The following is a 21246-nucleotide window of genomic DNA, read 5'->3' on the forward strand; positions in this document are numbered from 1 at the left end:
GGGCCCGGGCCGGCAGCCCCCCGAGCCTCTGAGCTTCAAGTGGCCGTTTCTGGGGCCGCGGCAGTGCATCGCCTCGGAGACGACCTCGCTGCCCATGATCGTGAGCGTCAAGGAGGGAGGCAGGGCCCGGGCGCAGGTGGTCAGCCTGCCCAATATGCGGGTGCAGAAATGCAGCTGCGCCTCGGACGGGGCGCCCGTGCCAAGGAAGCTGGAGCCGTAGGCGCTGGGCGTCGCCACTGCAGCCTCTGCCTGAACACGGACAGCGAAGCCCGTCTTAACGTAGCTTGTAGTTTTCTACTTAGTAAGGGACCCCTGCCCCGGTTAGTGCACCTGTTGTACCTTTCCAAGCGTTCTTCCATTTCTTGTCCTCATGTCATCGCCCTAAGCACTTACGTGAGTAACTAATGCCACTCGGGGTTGCTGAGTAGGAAACCCCAGCCTACGGGTCAGCGGTCGGAGCTCGAGCATAGACAGATTGTAGGCTGGGAGCGTCTTTTCTCTGGCAAATTCTCAACCAAATATGGGACAATGCACCCTATGATAAGAACTGGAGAAACAGAACTGATTTACTCCATTACATGATAAATTATGTAATGAAACCAAAAATTCCCTCTGTTTCCCCTAGAGAGGGAGGATGTCTGAAAAAGAAGCCCCATCCCTCAGATGTTGACCCGTTCTGGACTTTAGCAAACATACCCGCGTCCCCATCCCCTGAGAGGTTGCTCAGAGGGAGGCTAAAGGGCTTCAGGCCAGGACAGTAGCCAGAAAATCAGGTCACCTGGATTCTGGATATAACAAGGTGCCACACTGTGACCTCAAGCAAATGCAGAAGCCTTTGGGCCACCGTGTTCTTGTCAAAAGGAGGAGGTGGGATTCAGCTCTAAGATGTCTTTGCCCTGGGGATGGGGCAGTCCTAACCGCACCCCCTCCTCCCGAGAGCGAGCATTGCCTGTGCACATGTAGTTACTTCCCCCACTGTTTTAGAGAACTCAACACCAGTTAATACCACGTGTACTTATAAGTTCTTTTCTTATTATGTAGAAAAAAAATCTGAATGTAGATAATCTGCTGAAATAAAAGTGATGTTTCTCTCCATGTCTCGGTATTTAACTTTTAGTATTTAATAATGTCTGCATTTAATTCCTCCTTTACATAGGAGTAAAGGGAGCAACAATGGGGATGAGAGCAATGTAATGATCTGAAGAAAGGGGTGACCAAAGACCCCCAACTTCTACAGGGTGCTGAAGACAATCATTCACATATGTTACCTCTTAGCAAGCACTTTAACCCTTGCAGTAGTGATTATGAAGACGGGGCAGGGGGCGACAGCGGTGTGGTGAGCAGGCTAACACTTACCGAGCATTCACGATGAACCAGGGAGCTATACCACGCAATTTCATACGTTATATCACTTAATTCTTGCAATTATTCCATGAGGTAGGTATTATTAATCTCATTTTTTCAGATGAAGAAATCAAGACTGAGGCAATACAAGTCTGCTGAGGCTCTACCCCCTAAAATAGGTTGTAAATTCCTTCCCACCCCATTCCCCAGTATGTGCGCTCTGCTGATGAAACAAGACATTAGGTTAAATTGTCATTTGGAAGCTGCCATATCTGGTAATTCCGCTCCACTTACTTTTCCCAGTCAGCTGGGTTTCCCTGTGCCTGACCATTGAAGTTCATGGACTCACTCTTTTTAGCTCCAGAGCTAATTAATAACCACTGAATCATGGAGGGGGAACCGGAGCTAGTCTATGGACAGCCAAGATTTGAGGATATGGCAAGAATATTATATTGTTGGAGGTGGGGGGAGAGAATTTGGCTCTGACTTGTGAGTGGCTAAGTCACCTCCATAAGACCTCAGAGTGAAGCCTTTCCATTTTGGCCGTTTTGAGAACTAGGGCATACAGTTGCTTTCTCTACCAGAAGGATAATCTGAAGAGTTCCACCAGCTACTCAGTGACATATCTGTGGCTCTAAAAGATCTGTGGATTCCCAGCCAATCACATGCAATCAGTGGCAAAGATGGCCTGCTCACACCATCCCAGGTGAGCCAAAAAATCCAGGATATTGGCTTCATTTCAAAATGTGATGCTGTGCTCATTAGCACAGGGAGACTGTGGTGGACAGAAGGTTCTCCGCAGTGAGGTCCATGACCCCTCAATCCTTGGAAACTCTGACTGTGTTATGTTACATGGGAAAAGGGACTTTGAAGATGTTATTAAGGCTACAGACCTTAAAATAGGGAAGGCATCTTGGATTATACAGGTGCACCCAATCTAACCACATGATCCCTTCAAAGCAGAGAACTTACTCTGGCTGGAGGCAGGAGAGGAGGCAGAAGGGAAGGTCAGAGAGATGTGAAGTATCAGAAGGAGGTGAACTGCCACTGCTGGTTTGAAGAGGAGGGAGACCAGGAACCAGGGAACGTGAGTGGCCTCTAGAAGCTGAGAACAACTCCCAACTGACAGCCAGCAAGGAAAGGGGACCTCAGTCCTACAGCCACGTGGAACCCAATTCTGCCAACACGAATGCTTCTGGAAGCCGATGCTTCTCCAGAGCCTCCAGGTAAGAACCCAGATCAACTGACACCTTGCTTTGACCTTTGGGACCTGGAGCAGAGAAACGAGCTGGAACCACTCAGCTGGAGGGGACGAGGGGGCAGGACGAGGGGAGTGAGGAAGAGGGCAGGAAGGGCTGAATCCATCTGACTGGTGGGTAAGAGGATTGGAGGAGGGTGTAAAGGTGGGCAGCCCCCAAGGCTTAGTGAACATCCCCATTTTCTTTCTTGACTTCTCTGTCTGTTCTGATGGAGTAAAAATATACAGTGGGTACCAAGGAGACAGTGCCAGACATGGAGAGTATCCGTCCACGGCAGGATGGCAGTACCAGGCTGGAGCCCTCCTTGAGGGCATATTTTAAGTGGCTGGGTTGGGAGGATGGGCTTTTCCTCTTCTCATCCATCTCATCCATCCAACACTTCGGTCCAAAGGAATTTCTGAAGAAATCAGATATAATTGCCATGGCAGCCACGGCAGAGGCCACGATGCCAATGAAATGGGCCTTTAGAGTCAGCAAAGTCATTGCAAGAGGATGACATGGGATGGCCTACCATTAAAGTATATAATACAACTTTGTAACATAAACTTTAAATACTAGAGATGAAAAAATAATAGCTCTCAAAGTAAAATAACCAGTTTCTGGCCAGTGGCTCACATGTCCAAGCTTAGTCAGGAAGACCAAGGGCCTTGGCAGTCCCCTCCCTTGTGTGGGCTGCCCTGGCTCGGGATCAAGCCGGCACTGGAGTCACCCGCATGGCCTCCTTTCCGAAGCCCTTGTGGTTTTCTTCATATTTCACCTCTACTCCTGGAAGCTGAAGCAGGAGATCACCAAGGCAACCACGAAAGGGATGGATGTATATAACGGGTCTGACAGGAGTGAGACGCCATTGTTCTCCACACTCCAACCCCCGCCACATACACACAGATTTTTGTGTGTTTTGTTCATGGCTGTATCCCCAGGACTTGGTTCGATAATGGAACCAAGGTTCCATGTAATGGAATGCTAGGTAGTCACTAAAATCTTGTTTTAAATAACTCTTCAGTGACATTGGAAAATGCTTATTATATATCTAGTATAGAAATTTCAAAACTACATGTACATCATTTATTTCCAATGATGGAAAAAGTATATATGCATTAAAATAATAATGTAAGGAAACACACCAAAGATGTTTATAAGAAACTATCCTTAGGAAGTATGATTATGGGTAATTTCGACTTTATTTTTTCTTGTATTTTCCAAATTTTCCGTAATATGCATGCATTACTTTTCTAATCAGAAGAAGTCACAAAATATTTGGTCCTCACTTTTAAGGGAGCAGAAACTGGAGGCCTGGGGACTTGTGCAACAGTGATTAGCTACAGGAAAATCGCAGAAAGCAGCCCCCCGCTGGGGGTGGGAGTATGAATTATACGGAAAGGACTAGAAAAACTGGTAGAGAGACAGTAGGGAAGCTGTCTCTCCCTATACCTTAGCTAGGCCCTAGCGAGCCGATCATTTCCTAAACAGACCTGACGCTATTTGCAATATACTTAAGACCAATTCGCGCGATCTATGCAAGTTCAAGTGAATAACCGGGGCTGCCCCCGTCGCCTCCCCGCTTGGGCCCGGAGGAGCAAGCGGAAATCCCGGGGCGTACCGAGACGTCCGGCTCGGAGCTCACAGGTCTCCACGATCCTGTCTGAACGTTCGTCGCCTCAAATCCGCAACCTGGAGAACTTCTCTGGCCCACGACCTGCAGCTGATGGCCGGTGCCAAAAATAATATTAGCCAGCCCTCAGTTCGGCCTCAACCGTCAGCCCCGAGGGTGTCGGGACGACAATTCCGACCCCCTGGTCGGGACTGAGGTCCCGGGCCGGCGAGGCCGGACGCACGCGAGGCATACATCCGGGCTTCCGGGAGTCGCGCCGACGTTCCGCCCGCCAATCCCGTGCGCAGGAGGCGGGCGCAGAGCCCCGACCCAGCCTCGGATTGGCCGCCTGGGAGGGGCGGGGCCGTGTGAGGCTCTGCTGAGAGGTCGCGGGACCCCCGGCCGGAAGCAGGTGGAAGCCCCCTGAATCTTGCATTCAGGGCGCGCCCCCCGAACGCTGGGCCCTTGTCCCCTCCGCCCTCTCCCTAGCGTACGTCCGAGCCCGGGATTTCTGCGGCTGCCGGGTAGACGCCGAGCCCAGGACCATGAGCGTGGGCTTCATCGGCGCGGGCCAGCTGGCCTGTGCCCTGGCGCGCGGCTTCACGGCCGCAGGTAAGCGCGTGGAGGCGGGAGGCGGATGCGCGGGCGTCCCCGGGCCTGGACTGTGAACCGCCTCCACCTACGCATGCATGAAGAAAGGGGTTATCTGCGTCTGGTGGGGGAGGCCTGTTAAGCAGCAAGAGAGCGTTTTGTTGGTGTAAGGGATTGAGGGCTGTTAGAGGTGGTGGGTTTTGATTCTGATTTCCCAGGGAGAGCATGGGGACTGGGTGGCCGTGATCTCCGTTGAAAAGCCCTGTATGCTGCAGGCATCCTGTCGGCTCACAAGATAATAGCCAGCTCGCCGGAAATGGACCTGCCCACGGTGTCCGCACTCAGGGTAGGTGGGGGAAGAGTGTGGAGACCCAGGAGAAGGATGGCCTGATGTACTGTGCCCCTGTGGTGGTCAGCGGTGGTGTGGGAGGGAATGTTTAATGAGGCAGGTGACAGGCAGTGTCTGCGTCTAGGATGGCCGATGTTCCTAGCACTGGAGGCCCCCTGCTTTTCAGTTTGGAGTCCTAGAGGGACAGGTATCCATCAGCCCGGCCCTGGACCGCACAGAGACCATGCTGGTTGATGAACAAGTGTCTGGGGTTGGGATAGAGCCCGATGCAGCTTTGCTTCCGACTATTGGGTGCTAGCATTTCTCCTTCCCTTTTGCCACTTTCCAGCCATGGAGCCTCTTTACCTGGCAGAGCTGTGCCTTGGCTGCCAGAGTGGTGGGGATGTGGGACAGCCATTTCCTGGTTGCCATGGAGAAGCTCGTCCATGCCCAGCACCTGTGCTCACTTGCCCAGTAGCAACACTGGAAAACTGTGTCAGTGGGGCGAGGGGCAGGTTCTGAGAGGACAGGGCAGGGAATTCCAGGCTGCAGCTGGGAGAGTGGACCCGACAGGGGTTCGCTGCTCCGTGGGAGGGTCTGGGCCTGGCGAGGCTGCACTGTCAGCTGGGAGTCTCCTCCTGCAGAAGATGGGGGTGAACCTGACCCGGAGCAACAAGGAGACAGTGAGGAACAGCGACGTCCTGTTTCTGGCCGTGAAGCCACACATCATCCCCTTCATTCTGGATGAGATCGGTGCCGATGTCCAGCCCAGGCACATTGTAGTCTCTTGTGCAGCCGGTGTTACCATCAGCTCAGTGGAGAAGGTGCCCGTCCCAGCCCTGGTGCCTCATTGTGAGGGGAGCGGTGGGTGCTAGTGGGAGCTGTGCCCTGGCAACTCACTTGGCCCTCTCTCTTGCTCTAGAAGCTGATGGCATTTCAGCCGGCCCCCAAGGTGATTCGCTGCATGACCAACACACCTGTGCTGGTGCGGGAGGGTGCCACGGTGTACGCCACAGGCACCCATGCCCTGGTGGAGGATGGGCAGCTCTTGGAACAGCTCATGAGCAGTGTGGGCTTCTGCACCGAGGTGGAGGAGGACCTGATCGATGCCGTCACAGGGCTCAGCGGCAGTGGGCCTGCCTATGTGAGGCCCTCATATATTTATTCAATCTTCTGGGGACCCAGGGGAACAAGATGGGATGGCAGGCAGGCTTGGGGGTGTCGTCCGCCTCTTGAGTGCAGTTGACTGGTAGGGAGGCTGATCCTTGGCACCAGCTCCGGTCATCAGAAGGAGTAGACCTTCAGGGGTGTCTTTGCTGCCTCAGGGCTCAGTGACTGTCTCCACAGGCATTCATGGCACTGGATGCGCTGGCTGATGGCGGGGTGAAGATGGGCCTGCCGCGGCGCCTAGCAGTCCGGTTGGGGGCCCAGGCCTTGCTGGTCAGTATCTTCCCCCTGCGTGTTCTGGACCAGGGTGTGGGCTGGGGGTTCTTATGGGTCAGTGAGCTGGGAGCAGGGAGCGGCTGGGAGGCCGGGATACTGTTGGGGGAGACAGTGTCGTGGAGAAGCCTGTCCCAAGGTGCACAGCACTTTGCTCCTCATACTCCCTGCCCTAGGGGGCTGCCAAGATGCTGCTGGACTCGGAGCAGCATCCAGGCCAGCTCAAGGACAACGTCTGCTCCCCCGGAGGGGCCACCATCCATGCCCTGCACTTCCTAGAGAGTGGCGGCTTCCGCTCCCTGCTCATCGATGCTGTCGAGGCCTCCTGCATCCGAACACGGTGGGTGGCTTTCCTCTGCCCAGCTGGTCCCTGGCCTGGGCCAGCCACTCTTGCAGAACCTGTCATCTTTGGTCCCAGCACAGTCTTGGAGTCTGTGCTCTGTTAACCATGACTTATTAGACTTTGTTTAGCTAAGGGTTTGCGGGCCCTACTTCATTTAATTCTCATCATAGTTCTTATAGTTGGGGTTGGCTTTGATTTGCAGATGAGGACGTTGAGACTCAGACAGTTTGCCCAGGGTCAGACAGCTAATAAGCAATGGAGGCAGGATTCAACTGCAAGTCCATGACTCAAACCCTGTGACTTTCCACTGTCCCATGTGATCACAGATGCCATGTGCTGCTCTATGTCTACGTAATAGCCATACTTAGCTGAAGAGCATGCTGCGAAGCTTGGGGGAGTGTTTGGTCTAGGGTTCTAACTTTGGGTGGCAAGGGGAGGCCTCGCGAAGCCCTGCCCCAGAGTTTACTGCCTTCCTCCCTCAACCCCTCTCGGGCTTCATCTGCAGAGAGCTGCGGTCCATGGCTGACCAAGAAAAGATCTCCCCAGCCGCCCTCAAGAAGACGCTCCTGGACAGAGTGAAGCTGGAATCCCCCACAGTGTCCACACTGACCCCCTACAACTCAGGGAAGCTGCTCACGAGAAGCCCGACCCTGGGAAACAAGAAGAACTGAGGCCGCCTCTGTCCCCGCTGTGACCAGGGCCCTCGCCGGAGGGGGCCGTGTAGGGCGAGGGCAGATCTTGTTACAAAACCTCCTTAAACCTGTTCAGACCAAGCAGCTCTCGCTCCCCCTCCCGTCCCGTATTGGAAGATGCTCTGAAGGGGTGATCGATGCTAGAAGCCAGAGGCCCCTGCTTGCCTCCACTGTTGGGGCCCAGCTCAGGCGGGAAGGTCTCGGGAGGACCTTCCACCAGCATTCTCCAGCTGGAGCCAGGATCAGTGTGATGCCACGTCAGGTGAGAGGTACAAAACATGACAAGGGCATTTCTCTTTGAATTGAAAGTGAGCACCTTAGAATTGTCACAGTTAATCAGAAATGGCACGAGATGAGACTATGCTCTAAGTCTTGCTTCATAGGTGCACCATCGAGAAAGTGTTAATCGGTGCTGCTAAGTTTAGTAGCTTTAATAAAGTTTTCTTTTTTATTACCCTGTTTTTCTGCTTTTCTTATGCTTAATCCCAAGTCCATCATTCTAGAGAACTCGAGGCCTGACTAGGTGCCCCCTGCTTCTGTGGGGAGCACTGTCTATGCATGTGAAGTAGGGATGAGCGGAAATAAGAGGCCAGGCAGAGTGTGGTGACACTCTGCTCTGACCTGCGCCCCAGGGTCAGCAGGCCATGCCTTAGATTGGCCAGAGCTCATGGCCGAGAAGAACCAAGTCACCTGGGTGGGGGTGAGCCAGCAGCCCAGACACGAAGGAGGAAACTGCTTTGGAGCGGCCCAGGCCCCGTGCTGAGCCTTGACTCCTTCCTCCGAGAGAGGATCTCTTCTCCCCCACTTTATAGAAGATGCTGAGGCCCCAAGGAGATAAGCCACTTGGCCCAGGTGAGCTGTTGGTCATTGGTGGGGCTGTCCGCGTTCTTAGCCACCAGCCCTTCTGTGTCCCAGGAGCCAAGGCTGGGTGTGCCATCTGCACAGCCAGACTGAGCCTGCAGTTTCCCCATGCAGGCTGGGGTGTCTGACGCATGTCCCCTGTGCCATTGACATCAGCGTCATCTCTGAGTTCAACTAATTTCTACCACTTTCAACTAGGCAGCCTGGGACAAGTTGCTGGGTCTCTGTGACCTCAAGGTTTTGTCCCCCATAAATATGGTTCTGGTGGGTGTGAAATGAGACCATGGGGAATCGTTCAACAGAACATCTAGAACACAGTGGACCCCTCGTCCTTCACCCCCGGGGTGAGAGGGGGAGAGCCTTCTCTTCCTGAGTCCAGGTAGCATCGTTCCAGTTCCTAACCTGAGAACCCGTGGGAGGGCTCAGTCCTATGAGGCCAAAGTGACAATAGTAAAAACTGTCATTTTAAGCCCCCATTACGTGGCAGGCCCTTTGTGAATCCCTTATATAAAACCTCTTGTCTTTAGGAGCTGGGTATAATTTAAAAGGTAAAGCTCAGAGAGGTTAAGTAAGTTGCCCAGAAAAGATTCGAATAGACAAATCACCAAAGAAGATATACAAATGGCACCTGAGCACGTGAAAAGAAGCTCAACATCATTAATTATGAGGGAAATGCAACTCAACCCAATGAGATACCTCTTCATGGCCACTCTTAGTCAAAAAAAAGAAATGTTGATGAGAATGTGGAGTTGTGTCTTGCTGGTGGGGATGTAAAACATGCAGCCACTTGAAAACAGTCTGGCAGTTCCTCAAAAGGTTAAATTGAGTACCATAGAACCCCAAGATTCCACTTCTGGGTACGGAGCCAGGAGAGAAAAACGTCCATGGAAATCTTGCACAGGACCGTCCATGGCAACATCGCTTGTAATAGGAAATAGAAACAACGCCAAGTGTCTGTCGACAGGTGAGTGGATGAACAAAATGTGTTATAGCCACACGATGGGATAATATTTGGCAATAAAAAGGGAGTATTGATACATGATACAACGTGTTGAACCTCGAATACATTATGTGAAGTGAAAGAAGCTGGTCACGAAAGGCCACAAATTATACGATTCCATTTATGTGGAATGTCTAGAAAATGCAAATCTGCAGAGACAGAGTGGTCGCCTAGGCTGGGGTGCAGAGGGGAGGAGCATGGCCTTTCTGTTTGGAGTAATGGAAATGATTTTAAAGAAGACTGTACTGATACGACGTTGCCCAACTGTACATAGTCATCGAACTGTACACTTAAAGTGGGTGAATTTTATGGCATGTAAATTACACTTCATAAAGTCTTTAAAAAACGAAGTAAGTTGCCCAAGTTTTGATCTAGGAACTGGTGCCAGGATTCGAATCCATTTCTGATATCACATCTTGTCCTCTGGTGAGCTGCTGGCGAGCTGTCCCAGGTGACATCTTGGACCGCCTTCCCAGGCCTAAATCCAACATCCATTTACTGAGAACCTACCAATGGCCAGGCCTGGCTTATGCCTTGGTGTGCAGGGTAGACTTGGCTTGGGCGAACCCCCAACTGCCGAGGACCCACTGTCTTCATCTCTGAGCTTTGACCACATACGGTCAGGGACAGATTTGACCAAAGGTGGCTGTGGCCCCAGTCCTCCAAGGAGAAGGAGAAGAGAGGCAGGCCCTGGAAAATAGTTCTGGTCATCTCTCCCCAGAACCTTGGGGCTGCCCCTCCCAGCTGCCCACATTCTCACAGGGCAGATCAGGCTGACCCACCCTGGGGCTGGAGCTGCTGGCGGTCAGAGCCAGGGACCCTGAGGAGGTCAAGAGGCCCCCAGTGTGTCTGGCCCCGGACAGAGGTTCTAGAGCTGTTCTCCGGTCTCACCAGGTGCCTGAGCCATCAGGAATGCACCTGAATGCCCCCTGCAGGCGTTTTAGGAGTAAGATCTGGCGTTCGAGATTAACACGGCTTTTTCTGTAAGTATGTGTTGAGTGCTCCCTCTGTGCCCAGCGCCCTGTGAGGCCTGGGTGCGCCCTAGTCAGAACACTCTATTCTTGTTCTGAGTTGCACAAGGGCCAAGGACAGATGTGGACAGAGAAGAGATGAGGAAAACACAGGAAAGCAGAGGAAAAGCAGCTTGGAAGAGAGGCGTGAGAGTAAGCAAGGGATCTAACCAACCCCCTGCCCCAGCTCCCTCCCTCAGGGCTCCTGGGGGTGGCTGGGCCTAAAGCAGGCCTCAGCCCCCATTGCATAACTGGCTTCTCTCAGAACCCCAAAACCTCTGTCCCAATTGTGAACAATAGTTACTTTGGAGGAGTGGGATTAAGGTGACGCCTCATGTGATGTTTTTATTTTACTTGAGATTGCTGACTGCACTAAGTAGGCCACTACTCCCCACTGGCCCTGTGGGAGTGTAAACACACCCTGCTTCATCCGTGTTCCTAGGTGACCGTTACTAAGCAACGCTTGGGGGGACACTAGAGAGCCTGACTGTGCTCTCTCCTCTCTGTTCTAGGCCTGAGTCACAGCGCAGCCTGGTGGGACCTCAGCAGGTGACAGTGTTGCCCTGACACAGTCCCTCCCCTTTCTGCAACACGACACCCGGCACGGTGTCGGCTTTTCTGAGATGGGAAGCCGGGGCCCATGTTCCTTGTGAAGCAGCTCCTCATATATAACTTAAAACACAGAAACTGCCTCAAAAAATGAACATGTGTTTTCTTCCCAAGTGCCAGGCCTGATATTTTGTGTGCAAGATACATAGTCTCATTTAGTCTTTCATTGAATAATTATGATGTAGTTACTGTTTCTGTTGTTTATTGATGGGGACACAGGCCAAGACCCATTTTCTGAAGCTGTCCTGCCTCGGGCTCTGCCGCCCTCGCCGCTTTACCTGAGGGGCCCTCGTGCTGGAGCACAAGGAAAGACCCGTGAGGAGGGAGGGGACGTGGCAGGTGGCTGAGAAGGAGACCCAAAGCAGAGTGGGGTCAGGACCGGCCTCCTTACCACCTTCGGTGGGTGTAGGGACCTCGTTGTGAGAGTCCCAAGTCACTGGGAAACCCACTCAGAGAAGAAGACATTTCAATGGTTTCTGATTTATAGAAGCTAATAAAACCGTCATTCCTCCCTGCCTCCTGAATTGAGAAAAAAAGAACAAGAAATGAGCATTTATGGACTTCCGTTTCCAACACCATTGCCCACATCTCCCCATCAGGCTCCCTTTGCCCTAAACAGACACGTGTGAGTCGCTGAAGCCCCTGCCCTCCATGGTCTTGCTCACCCACCGTCTCCTGGGGATGCCTTCCCTTCCCCTGGGCCTGTCTCCCCAGCTCCGCCCCACTCCCAGCCCTTCATGGACCGTTAACATCCTGAACCATACTCTGTTGTTTATTTTCTCATGAACATAATATTCTGCCCTTTAGTAGCACTTTTGAACTGAGAAGATGCTGTCACTCATCACATCCGATGCGATTCTCAGCCATCCTGGAAACAGGTGGGGAGGGTATGAGCAGCTGCATCTGATACTTATCTCAGGCAACTCGGGAGCAGGGGCCAGGACCCAGCCTTCGGATTCCAAGTCTTCTTTCCAGTTTCCCTCCCTCTCACGGACAGCAGGTAGCTCCTGAAAACGTTCCCACAGGGCAGGCCGCCAGAAAGCTGGTCCTGGAAGCTCAGCTCTGCCCTGGAGGTGCCCCACTGCCCAGCTGCAGGGGAAAGGCTCCCCTACGCCACTAGAGGGCGCCAGGTGCTAAGCAGTGAGCCCCAGGCCGCCCCACGCCGTCGACAAACCCAGGGTGCTGTGTTCCGGGAAGAAATCCGGTCAGAGACACCTCGATCAGCTCGGTGCCAGCTGTGGCAGGTGATTTCGGGTGTTCACAAAACAAAGCAGCTTAAAGTTGGTTAGAGAGGGGAGCACTTGAATCTTTTTCCTTGGAACAGCCCGTGCCCTCTGCCCCTCACCATCATCATCCGTCATCCCAGGTGTCCACACACCTGGGCCCCTCCCCGGGCGTCCAGGGCGGAGGAAGACGAGCCTTATCAAGCGCTCACTGTGTCCAGGCTTCTCGCAGGTCATCTGAATTAATACACACCAGTCTTGCCCAAGAGGCCTTGAGAATCAGATCTCTTACTAGCCATTTCATCTTGGGCTAGCTGCTTACCCTCCAGGAACTTATCTGCAGTATGAGAACAATAGCAGTCCCCACCTGGAAAGGTCGAGGGGAGGATTAAATGAGATTAAGGATGGGGCTGGCGTCTGGCAGGAGGTGAGTTCTGATTACCAAGGTCACTGTGGATTCTACAGTGATAAGGAATCAGAGGCTCAGCGAAGTTGACCAGGAGCACAGACCCCAGAGCCAGGGCCTGGTGGAGCCAGAGTCCAGCTCTGGTCTGAGTGGGCCCATGGCCCCTGCTCCCCGGGCCACCACTGGCTCTGGACCAGGTGCCCAGACCTGGTTCTCAAACTGATTGGCTCGCCTGTCTTTTTAAGTGAAGGGAAATGGAGAGGCAATTAGCATTTATTGAGTTCCGTTTCCAATCCTATTCCCCTTGACCCTCCAAAAAGCTCCATCTGTCTGGACCCCAGACTCACCCTTACCCATGTGGCCCCCGCTGTTTTCACACACCCCATTTCCTCCCCTGGAAGTGCCTTCTTCTCGTCTTTTCTGCCTCTCCAAATGTGGCAGATCCTCATCTTCCACCCAAACTGTGGAATCGGAGCTTCCGATTCCGAAGCTCAGCCAGCGTGGGAGCCGGCGGCGGCACTGCCCTGAGAGCTGGACAAATGCTCGTTAAACTGAAGTGAGCTGATCGTGGCCGCAGCCAGCATCCTGGGTATCCAGGGAGACACACCGGAAAGGTGTGAAGAGCTGAGAAGAACACTTGCATGATTGCCAGTCACGATGGATTTATTTAGGTCTCATTATGGGTGCATGAAATGCAAATTATTCATGGATCGGGACCCTCTATAGCATGGCATCAATATCCTGAGACATTCAGGGCCAGCCCTGGGAAATGGGGGCCCAGGTAGAGGGGAGCGTGGAGGTCAGGGGCCTGGGAGGGCAGAGGGAGAAGCTGGCCTTCCTATAACCTTGTACTTGCTCATCTGTGTGAGGATTAAATGGGGTGTAAGAAGCATGGGACTCAATCTGACTTGCATGCATTCGTTCATCCAGTCATTTCTTCAGTCCACTCATGTGGAGCACTATGTGCCGGACTCTGGAGCACAAATAAAACCAGACCTGATCTTGTCCTCCCTTAACGGGTTCCTGATCTGGTGGGGAGAACAGATATGACGGAAATCCCTCCAACCTCTGTACGACAAGGAGACAGGTGCTCTGACAGAGGCTGTGGTACAGAGCGCCGGGGAGCAGAGAGCTTTTCGGGAAGACTCGGCGAGGGAGGTGACGTTGAAGGTAGGTCTTGAAAGATGGGGGGCATTTTCCGGATAGAAAGAGGTGGTACAGGGCCAGGGTGGGCTCGGGAGTGACACCCTGGTGGATGATGGTGGCGGGGGCCGATGCCCAGCGCTGGGAGTTGTGTGGCAGGCACGGGGAGATGACTGGGTGATAGACGGCAAGGCAGGGAGGCCCAGGTGAGGCTGGACTGTGGCGACCCCAGACTGGGCCATCGGAAGGCAGGTACAGCCACTCGGGGGTTTTAAGCAGGGAGGGATCAGGCATATTTTTTGCCTAAGAAAGAAAACTCTGGAAGCCTTGGAAAACAAGAATGAGCCTTGCAGTCATCTGGGTAAAAGATGAGAGAGGCCAGTTGAAGAGGATGATTTCAAGGCTTAAGGAACCCCCCTTCCCTCAACACATGCCCTTATATTGTAATTGATTGTTTAAAAGTCAATTTGTTTAAATCGATGAGCTGAAGCAGGTGAGCCGAAGCCCCTCTTGCCCACAGGCTTCTGCTTGTGTGTTCAGCAAAGCAGGTGGGTGGCTGCCACTTAGTAGGTATTTGTGGGGATTGTTGAGCTCATGAAGCAAACAGACCCATGAGACGGGGTAGGTGAGGGGAGCAGGTGTGGAGGCTAGGCCAAGGTCCCAGGTTGGTGGCCCCATTAACTGACCTGAGAAATACCGGAAGAAGATCAGGTTTGCAGGAAATAGTAAAAATAATAGCTGCCATTTACTGATGACAAGTACAGGTCAAATCCAGAGGTAGGTCCTTTATACACCTTCCCAAATCCTAATAAACAACGCTGTCCAGTGGGTATTTTGGTCCTCATTTTTACAAATGAAGAAACTGAGGCTCGCAGCTTTGCCTGGGGCTGCAGTGAGCAGCAGTGGAGGCCAGGGCCTATGCTCACCTGCTCTGCCACCCAGAGTTCCACCTGGGGTGAGGCGACAGTGAGGCAGAGACTCCTGAGGAGCAGGTGGGGACAAAGCCCGGGCTTCAGAACGGTCCGGAGGCCCAGGTGTGGATGTGCGTGCCGGCGCCATGAGTTAAGAGCTGAGTAGAATTAGCACTTCGGGGACATCTGAGAGGAGCAGCTCCCTCTGCCGTAACAAAGTACCACACGGCCTGGGGCGCTTGAGCACAGACATCTATTTTGAGGCTGGAGGCCTTAGATCCAGGTGTCCGCAGGGTTGGTTTCCTCCTAAGCCTCCCTGCGTGGCTGGCCGCTGGCCACCGTCTCGCTGTGTCCTCACATTCTTCCCTGTGTCTGTGTCCTAATCGCCTCTTCGCACAAGGACACCAGTCCTACTGGATTAGGGCCCCTCCATGAGGACCTCATTTTAGCTTAACCACCTCTTTAAAGGCCCTGTCTCTAACTACACCCACATTCTGAGGTACTGGGGGTTAGGGCTTCTCCATATGAATTTGGGGGGCACACAGTTCAGCCCAGAACAAGCAGAGGCCCGAGTCCGGCAATGACGGGGCCCCCGGCTGATCCGAGCAAGAGGGGGCGGGGTGAGTGGGGCTGTGTTCCTGAACCCAGAACTTTGAGAAGAGGAAGGATGCTCAGGGAAACAGGGCGTGGCTGCAGCGACCACCTCCCTCCGCAAAAGCTTCAGTCAGAACCACTTCAGAGGTCGGTCAGCGAGGCCATGGAGGGCACCTTGGGTCATGGCCAGCAGGGCTGTGGCGTCTTCATCCGGGAGAGTGAGGCCACTCTCCAGAGCTGCGGGGTGGGGGGTCCTGCTGCACTGATCACTTTCCTGTGGGGTGACCAGCTGGGAACCCAGGCCACGGGGAAGCAGAGTCTCCAGGCGTGTCCTCCCCCATCAGTGCGGGGCCCGTATGGACTGCTTCCGGCCCGTCCATGCCCGGCACGGCCACCGGGCTGCTGAGCGTGCACCCAGAACCCCGGCCCAACCTACGTTTGTGAACCACCGTGAACTCGGTCTGCTCATCTCCGAAGGGGCCGCTTTTGTCTGTTTTCTTCCCCCGTGTTGTCCATGTCTGGGATCTACCACAGTGGCTTCCTCTGGGGACCAAGGGCCCCTGGCCTGTAAGACGGGAAAAGGCTGGGCCTCGTGGTTGGACACAGTCTGGGGGCTTCTGGGGGAACCTGGCGGGAGGACCTGGCCTCCCCATTAAAACCCAAACAAAAGCACTTCCTGGGGCCGCCGTGAAGATGCTCCGCGGTCGTGCTGCAGTTACAGAGCCCTACGTCCTTGTGCCTCCCTTGGCCGGCTTGCAGCCAGGGAGGGGGGTCGCATGCACACTTGCACACGCACGTGCACGCACGCACACCCCAGGGGATGCTTCCGTTTCACTCAGTTGCTACTGACCCTGAACTCACACATCTCAGACTCTTCTTATGAAAAACAGTGCAAGTGGTCACAAGGTCAAATAGCTCATCGTCCAGAGAGAGTCATGAGCTGCCCAAGATCACACAGCTCACCGGCCTGGGCCACGTCCACTTCCTCTTGTGGTTCCCTTAGCTTGGGATCAAGCCATGAAGGCCAGTCCCAGGCCACCTCTGTCAACTCTGACCCACAGTCACCAGAGGTGCTTCTTCCTCCAGGCCCAGCAGCCGGGTACTCGGATCCTCCTACCTGCCCCCATATCCCCAACCTGCTGTTAGAGACCTACGGTCAGGGACAGGAGAGGCTGAGCCCACAGCAGCCCTGGGGACCGGCTCCCTCCCTCGCTTGACATGTTATTCCGTTTTTAATTACAGAGCCGAGGCAGCAGAGCCTCCCGGGCTGAGCCAGCAGTAGTCAGCTTTTTAATTTGATTTTTATTCTCTCAAAGGAAACCCTTGGGGGACCCACTGCACAGAGCACGTGGGGGGGCGAGGAGTTCAGTGGGCCTGGAGCTGGATGTGTGGGGGATCCTGTAACCTGGACATTTGACTCCAGCTTGGCTCTGCCACCAACATGTAGGACAAGCTGAGCAAGCCTCAGTTTCCCCATCTATGTAGTGAGGGGCTACAGCAAAGCTTCCCGTCAGGCTAAAAATCGGTAAATCCCGACCGGCCCCGCACTCGCGCGCGTGCAGCTTTGCAGGGGCCCCGCCCTCTCTTCCGTTTCTGGGTTCCCGTCCTCTGCTGGGACGGTCTCCCCCTTATCTCCTGCCCGTGGTCCTAGCACGAGCCTGCGGCTCTGGGGGAGGGGGGGTCTCCTCCCGCTTCTCTGACATCCCTTTTCTGTCCCATCTGGCTTCTTCCTTCTCTTCCCTCGACAAACCCCCAGCCACCAGTCATTTCCTGCAGTTTGCCCTTTGACCCTGGGCTTGGGTCTTGTCCCTCCTGTGACTGGCCATCTCTCTTCTCCCGCCATTACCTCCTGTCGCCAAGGGCCCCGCTCCTGTGCTGGGGCAGGTTCGTGGCGTGGCCTGCTGGCCTTCTCCCGGCTCCTCAGACTGACCTGGCCACTCTCCTCACACCTGCCAGTCCGCATCCCTTCCCTGCCTCAATTACTGGTGCCACCGCCTGCCCGGTGTCTGCTGAAGGGTCCAGGGATGTGCAGGAGGATGGGACCTTGACCTAAGGTGGGGCGGTTCTCCCCACCATCGCTTGCCCCCCCCTTTCTCTGCATACGCCTCAGCTTTCTTGCTTTAAAAAAGAAGGGGCACGTGAAGTAGCAGCCACACCGGGGAAGTCCACGTGTCCAGGACCTGCACGCAGCCTCTGGGGATGGGGACAGCCAGAAGCCAGGGCCCTCACACCTGTGGTCTGACAACCACAAGGGTAGAAATTCTGACAACAACCCGGAGGCTCCTTCCCCAGCCTCTTGGGGGGACCCCAGCCCTGGCTGACGCCTTGAGTGCATGCAGCCTGCGAGACATGTGTAGAGGCCCCAGCTAAGCTACCTGGATCCTGATCCACAGGTTCTGTGAGGCAATAAATCTGTGTTGTTAAAATAAATAAATAAATAGAAGGATGAGACAGGAACTTATTTTTGAAATTACAGGACTTCCTGTCCCTCAGGCCTAGTGTGCAGAAGTGTCCTTGCTATGAGCTGGTGACAGAGCCAGGCAAATCCAGATCTCCAGAGTCCTACTTCAGGCGTCTCCCTGGGCTGACTCTGCCTGGCGTGCCCTGTCCCCAACTGTCCAACGTCAAGGCCGGCAAGGAGCTCTCTGGGGCTGGACGCGAGGCTGATTTCAGCAGGGACCTGATGTCACAGGGCTGAGCGAGGCCAGGTCCCTGTCCCTGTCCCTCTCACCCGGTAAGGCCCACATGAAGTGAATAGCAGATGCCCTAGTGGGTGAGGACTTCTGGGAATTCCTGGGTGGCTAGAGCCCCTCCTGGGCCTGGGGAGACTGAACACTTAAATTAAGAGCTTATTTTCCTGAGAAGGCGCTGAAGTCAAGCCTGTCTCCTCACCAAGACACATCCTGCAGCGCGGACATCACTGGGGTCACTGTCTGGACCCGGAACCCCCTTCCTTGGTGGAACTGAGCCCTGGACAGGTGCAGAAACTTCCCAGCTAACACCAGGCTTGCTGCCAGGGGAACGACCCTGTCCCCAGGCCTGAGCCTGGCGCTCCGAGGGCTCCTGGGCAAGCGGCCCACGTTGAGAGAAGGACAATCCTTCCTGGGGCCAGTGGGGGGCGGAGCTTCCTTGGCGGGAACCTGAAAGCATCTTACACCAGTGGGTGTTTGTCCAGGGAGAAGCCCGACCTGCCCCTTTCTCTCTTCTAGTAGTTTGAAACCGGAAGGAATATAAAGTTTCTCTCTCATTTTACAAAGAAATTGAGAATCCAGAGATGTTTGCAATGTTTGCGCTGCTCAAACTCCCATCTTTGAATTCATTCATTCATTCGACAAGTGTCGATGAAATACCCACCACGAGTGCTGGCCGTTGCTCCTGGCCCAGGGATGCAGCAGTACATGGGTCAGACAGACGAAGTCTCTGAGCCGTGGAAGCCACATTCTCATGGGGAGGCAGAAACAAACAGAGGAAGAAGACAATTTTAGATGGCACTAAGTACCAGGAAGAAAATCAACCTGGATGAGAAGAGAGACCATAACTGGTAGAGGCAGGGAGGGCACAGGTCTTCATGAATCGGCAAGAGAGGGCTTTCTGAGGAGGCGACATCTGATCTTAAAGTCCCGAATGATAAGAATTAGCTAACCCTGCAAAGGCCTGGATGCAGAGCCGAAGGATCAGCTTGTGCAAAGGCCCTGAGGTGGCATCAGCATGGCATGTCTGGGGACAGCAAGGAAGCCGTGTGGCCGGCTCTCAGGGAGCAAGTGACAAGTGGGAGAAGCTGAGGTGGGAGCGTGAATCTGGCCCAGGTCAGCCTGAGCTTTAAGGACATAGTAAGAAATTTGAATTTTATTCAAAGTATCATAAGAAGTCATTGGAGACTTTATTTTAGAGCGGTTTTAGGTTCCCAGTGAAATTGACTGGAAAATACACAGATTTCCCACATACCGCCTGACCCCACACAGGCACAGCTTTCTCCACTCTCAGCATCCCTCGCCAGAGTGACACATCTGTTGCCATCGATATGCCTACACCGACACGTCATTATCACCCACGGTCTGTAGCTTACATTAGGATTCGCTCTTGCTGTTGCACATTCTGTGGCTTTGGATGAACGTGGAGTGATACGTTTCTACCAGTATAATGTCATACGGAGTATTTTCACTGCCCTAAAAATCCTCTGTGCCCCATCATCCTCCCCCGACACTGACCTCTGACAACCGCTGATATTTTTATTATCACAATTTTGTAGTTAGAATATAGCCTTTTCAGATTGGCTTCTTTCACTTAGTAATATGCATTAAGCTTCCTCCCTGTCTTTTCGTGACTTGATAGCTCACTTTTTTTAGCACGGAATACTAGTCCATTGCCTGGATGTCCCCCTGTTTATTTATCTATTCTTCGACGGAAGGATGTCTCGGTATCGATGGAGTTTTGGCAATTATTAATAAAGCTGCTATAAACATCCATGTGCAGGTTTTTGTTGGACATACGTTTTCAGCAACTTTGGTAAATACCAAGGAGTGTGATTGTTGGATACTGGGTTCTGGTGTCCAGTGGAGGGGTCAGGCTAGAGGTGTGAGCCTGGGGTCATCTGAATGGATGGCCCATGAAGCCATGAGGCTGGATGCCATGAGATCTCCTAGGAGAAAAGAGAAGCAGATTCTTTTCATGACTTCGGGCCGTTCGCAGCAGGCTGTCGGCCTGGAGTCGGTGAGGTGGCGAGACACCATTAATACAGGAGGTTGATGGAGTGTGGATGGGGGAAGGGGAACAGTAGAGGCAGATACAGGGCCAATCCCCCAGACCTATTATCCCTCTGCAAACACAGGCCCCTTTCCTAAACGTGGATTCCTCCTGGTGTAAGGGTTTCGCTGGGGAAATAAATTAAGTGGGCAATCAGCCTGAAGAGAGCGACTGTGGATTGGGAGACCTTTTACAGTGGACTGATTAGCCGTCAGCAGGGAGGGTAGCCCCCACCCTTTGTCATGCAGAGGAAGGAGCAGGTTCAGGCTGTGGATCTGGCCTTCTGCTGGGTTGGACTGGGCCCGAAGCTCAGAGGTGGAGAAGTCATCCAGATCTGCCATCCTGAAGGGGGACAGAGGACGGGGAGAATGAGGCGGAGGTCAGCGCTGCCGACCTTGGGACTAGCGTTGAAGACATTTGGGGAGGTGGGTGATAGGGGCTGCAGCAGGCAGGTGCTGGGAGCCACGACCACCCTGTTGCCTCTAGAGACAAGGATTTGACCTCAACCAGAGTCCAGGCTGCCAGGTGAGGGCCACAAGGAAATGTGAGAAAGAGGTCATCTCGTGAACTTCATTGGTGAGGCTGGGCTGGCTCTGGTCCTGGGCTCAGAATTGAAGGGGACGCTGAGGTTGGCGAAGCCTGGAGCCCAGGAGCAGGTTCGCTTCTGGGTTAGAGCCCAGCATATGGGGGTCTTGAGGGTGGCACTCGTCCCCTTCCCGGGCAGGGGCAGACACTACTGTGGGTGCTCCAGAGACACCCCGAGGCCCAGCCCTGGGCTGCCCCAAACCTGCACCCTGAGGGGCCATGTGGCTCCTCGTGGTCTCGAGACACACGCCTGGAGAGTCCTCCGTGTCCTCCCGGAGCAGCTGGGCCTCTGGCATCAGCAGGGCTGGCCCTTCCCTGGGGCTCCCTGGGCTAAGGAGGGTAGGGTTCAGGGGAGGAATGAGGACCCTCGTTTCTGTTCAATCAGGGCCTTCCTGGCAAGAGTCCTGGGCTCAGCTCTTGCTGTGCCTCTCGCTGTGTAGCCTCTGGCGAGTGGTTCAACCTCCCCCACCCCCCACGAAGGTCTGTAGTCGGTTGGGTGAGGCAAAGAGAAGCCTGGATTCTGAAAGGGCCAGATAACAGGAGCCGATGCTGATTGGACATTTGCTCTGTGCC

At 54.0% G+C, this 21246-nt stretch overlaps 1 protein-coding gene across 2 annotated transcripts; it reads left to right on the forward strand.

Annotated features, from left to right (window-relative positions):
* The first annotated feature begins 4541 nt into the window (after window positions 1–4541).
* PYCR2 (pyrroline-5-carboxylate reductase 2) lies at window positions 4542–8042 on the forward strand. Of its 2 annotated transcripts, none has more exons than XM_015591263.2 (7): window positions 4542–4806; window positions 5061–5131; window positions 5761–5937; window positions 6036–6257; window positions 6461–6553; window positions 6730–6893; window positions 7402–8042. In XM_015591263.2, the coding sequence occupies exons 1-7, from the start codon at window positions 4740–4742 to the stop codon at window positions 7565–7567; spliced, it is 960 nt and encodes a 319-aa protein (XP_015446749.1). In that variant the 5' UTR covers window positions 4542–4739; the 3' UTR covers window positions 7568–8042. The 2 variants fall into 2 exon arrangements, with proteins under 2 accessions (XP_015446749.1, XP_006914336.1); XM_006914274.3 differs by having other exon boundaries at window positions 4543–4806; window positions 5758–5937.
* The last annotated feature ends 13204 nt before the right edge of the window (window positions 8043–21246 follow it).

Source organism: Pteropus alecto, unplaced genomic scaffold, assembly GCF_000325575.1.
Source record: "Pteropus alecto unplaced genomic scaffold, ASM32557v1 scaffold115, whole genome shotgun sequence".
Lineage (NCBI taxonomy): Eukaryota > Metazoa > Chordata > Mammalia > Chiroptera > Pteropodidae > Pteropus > Pteropus alecto.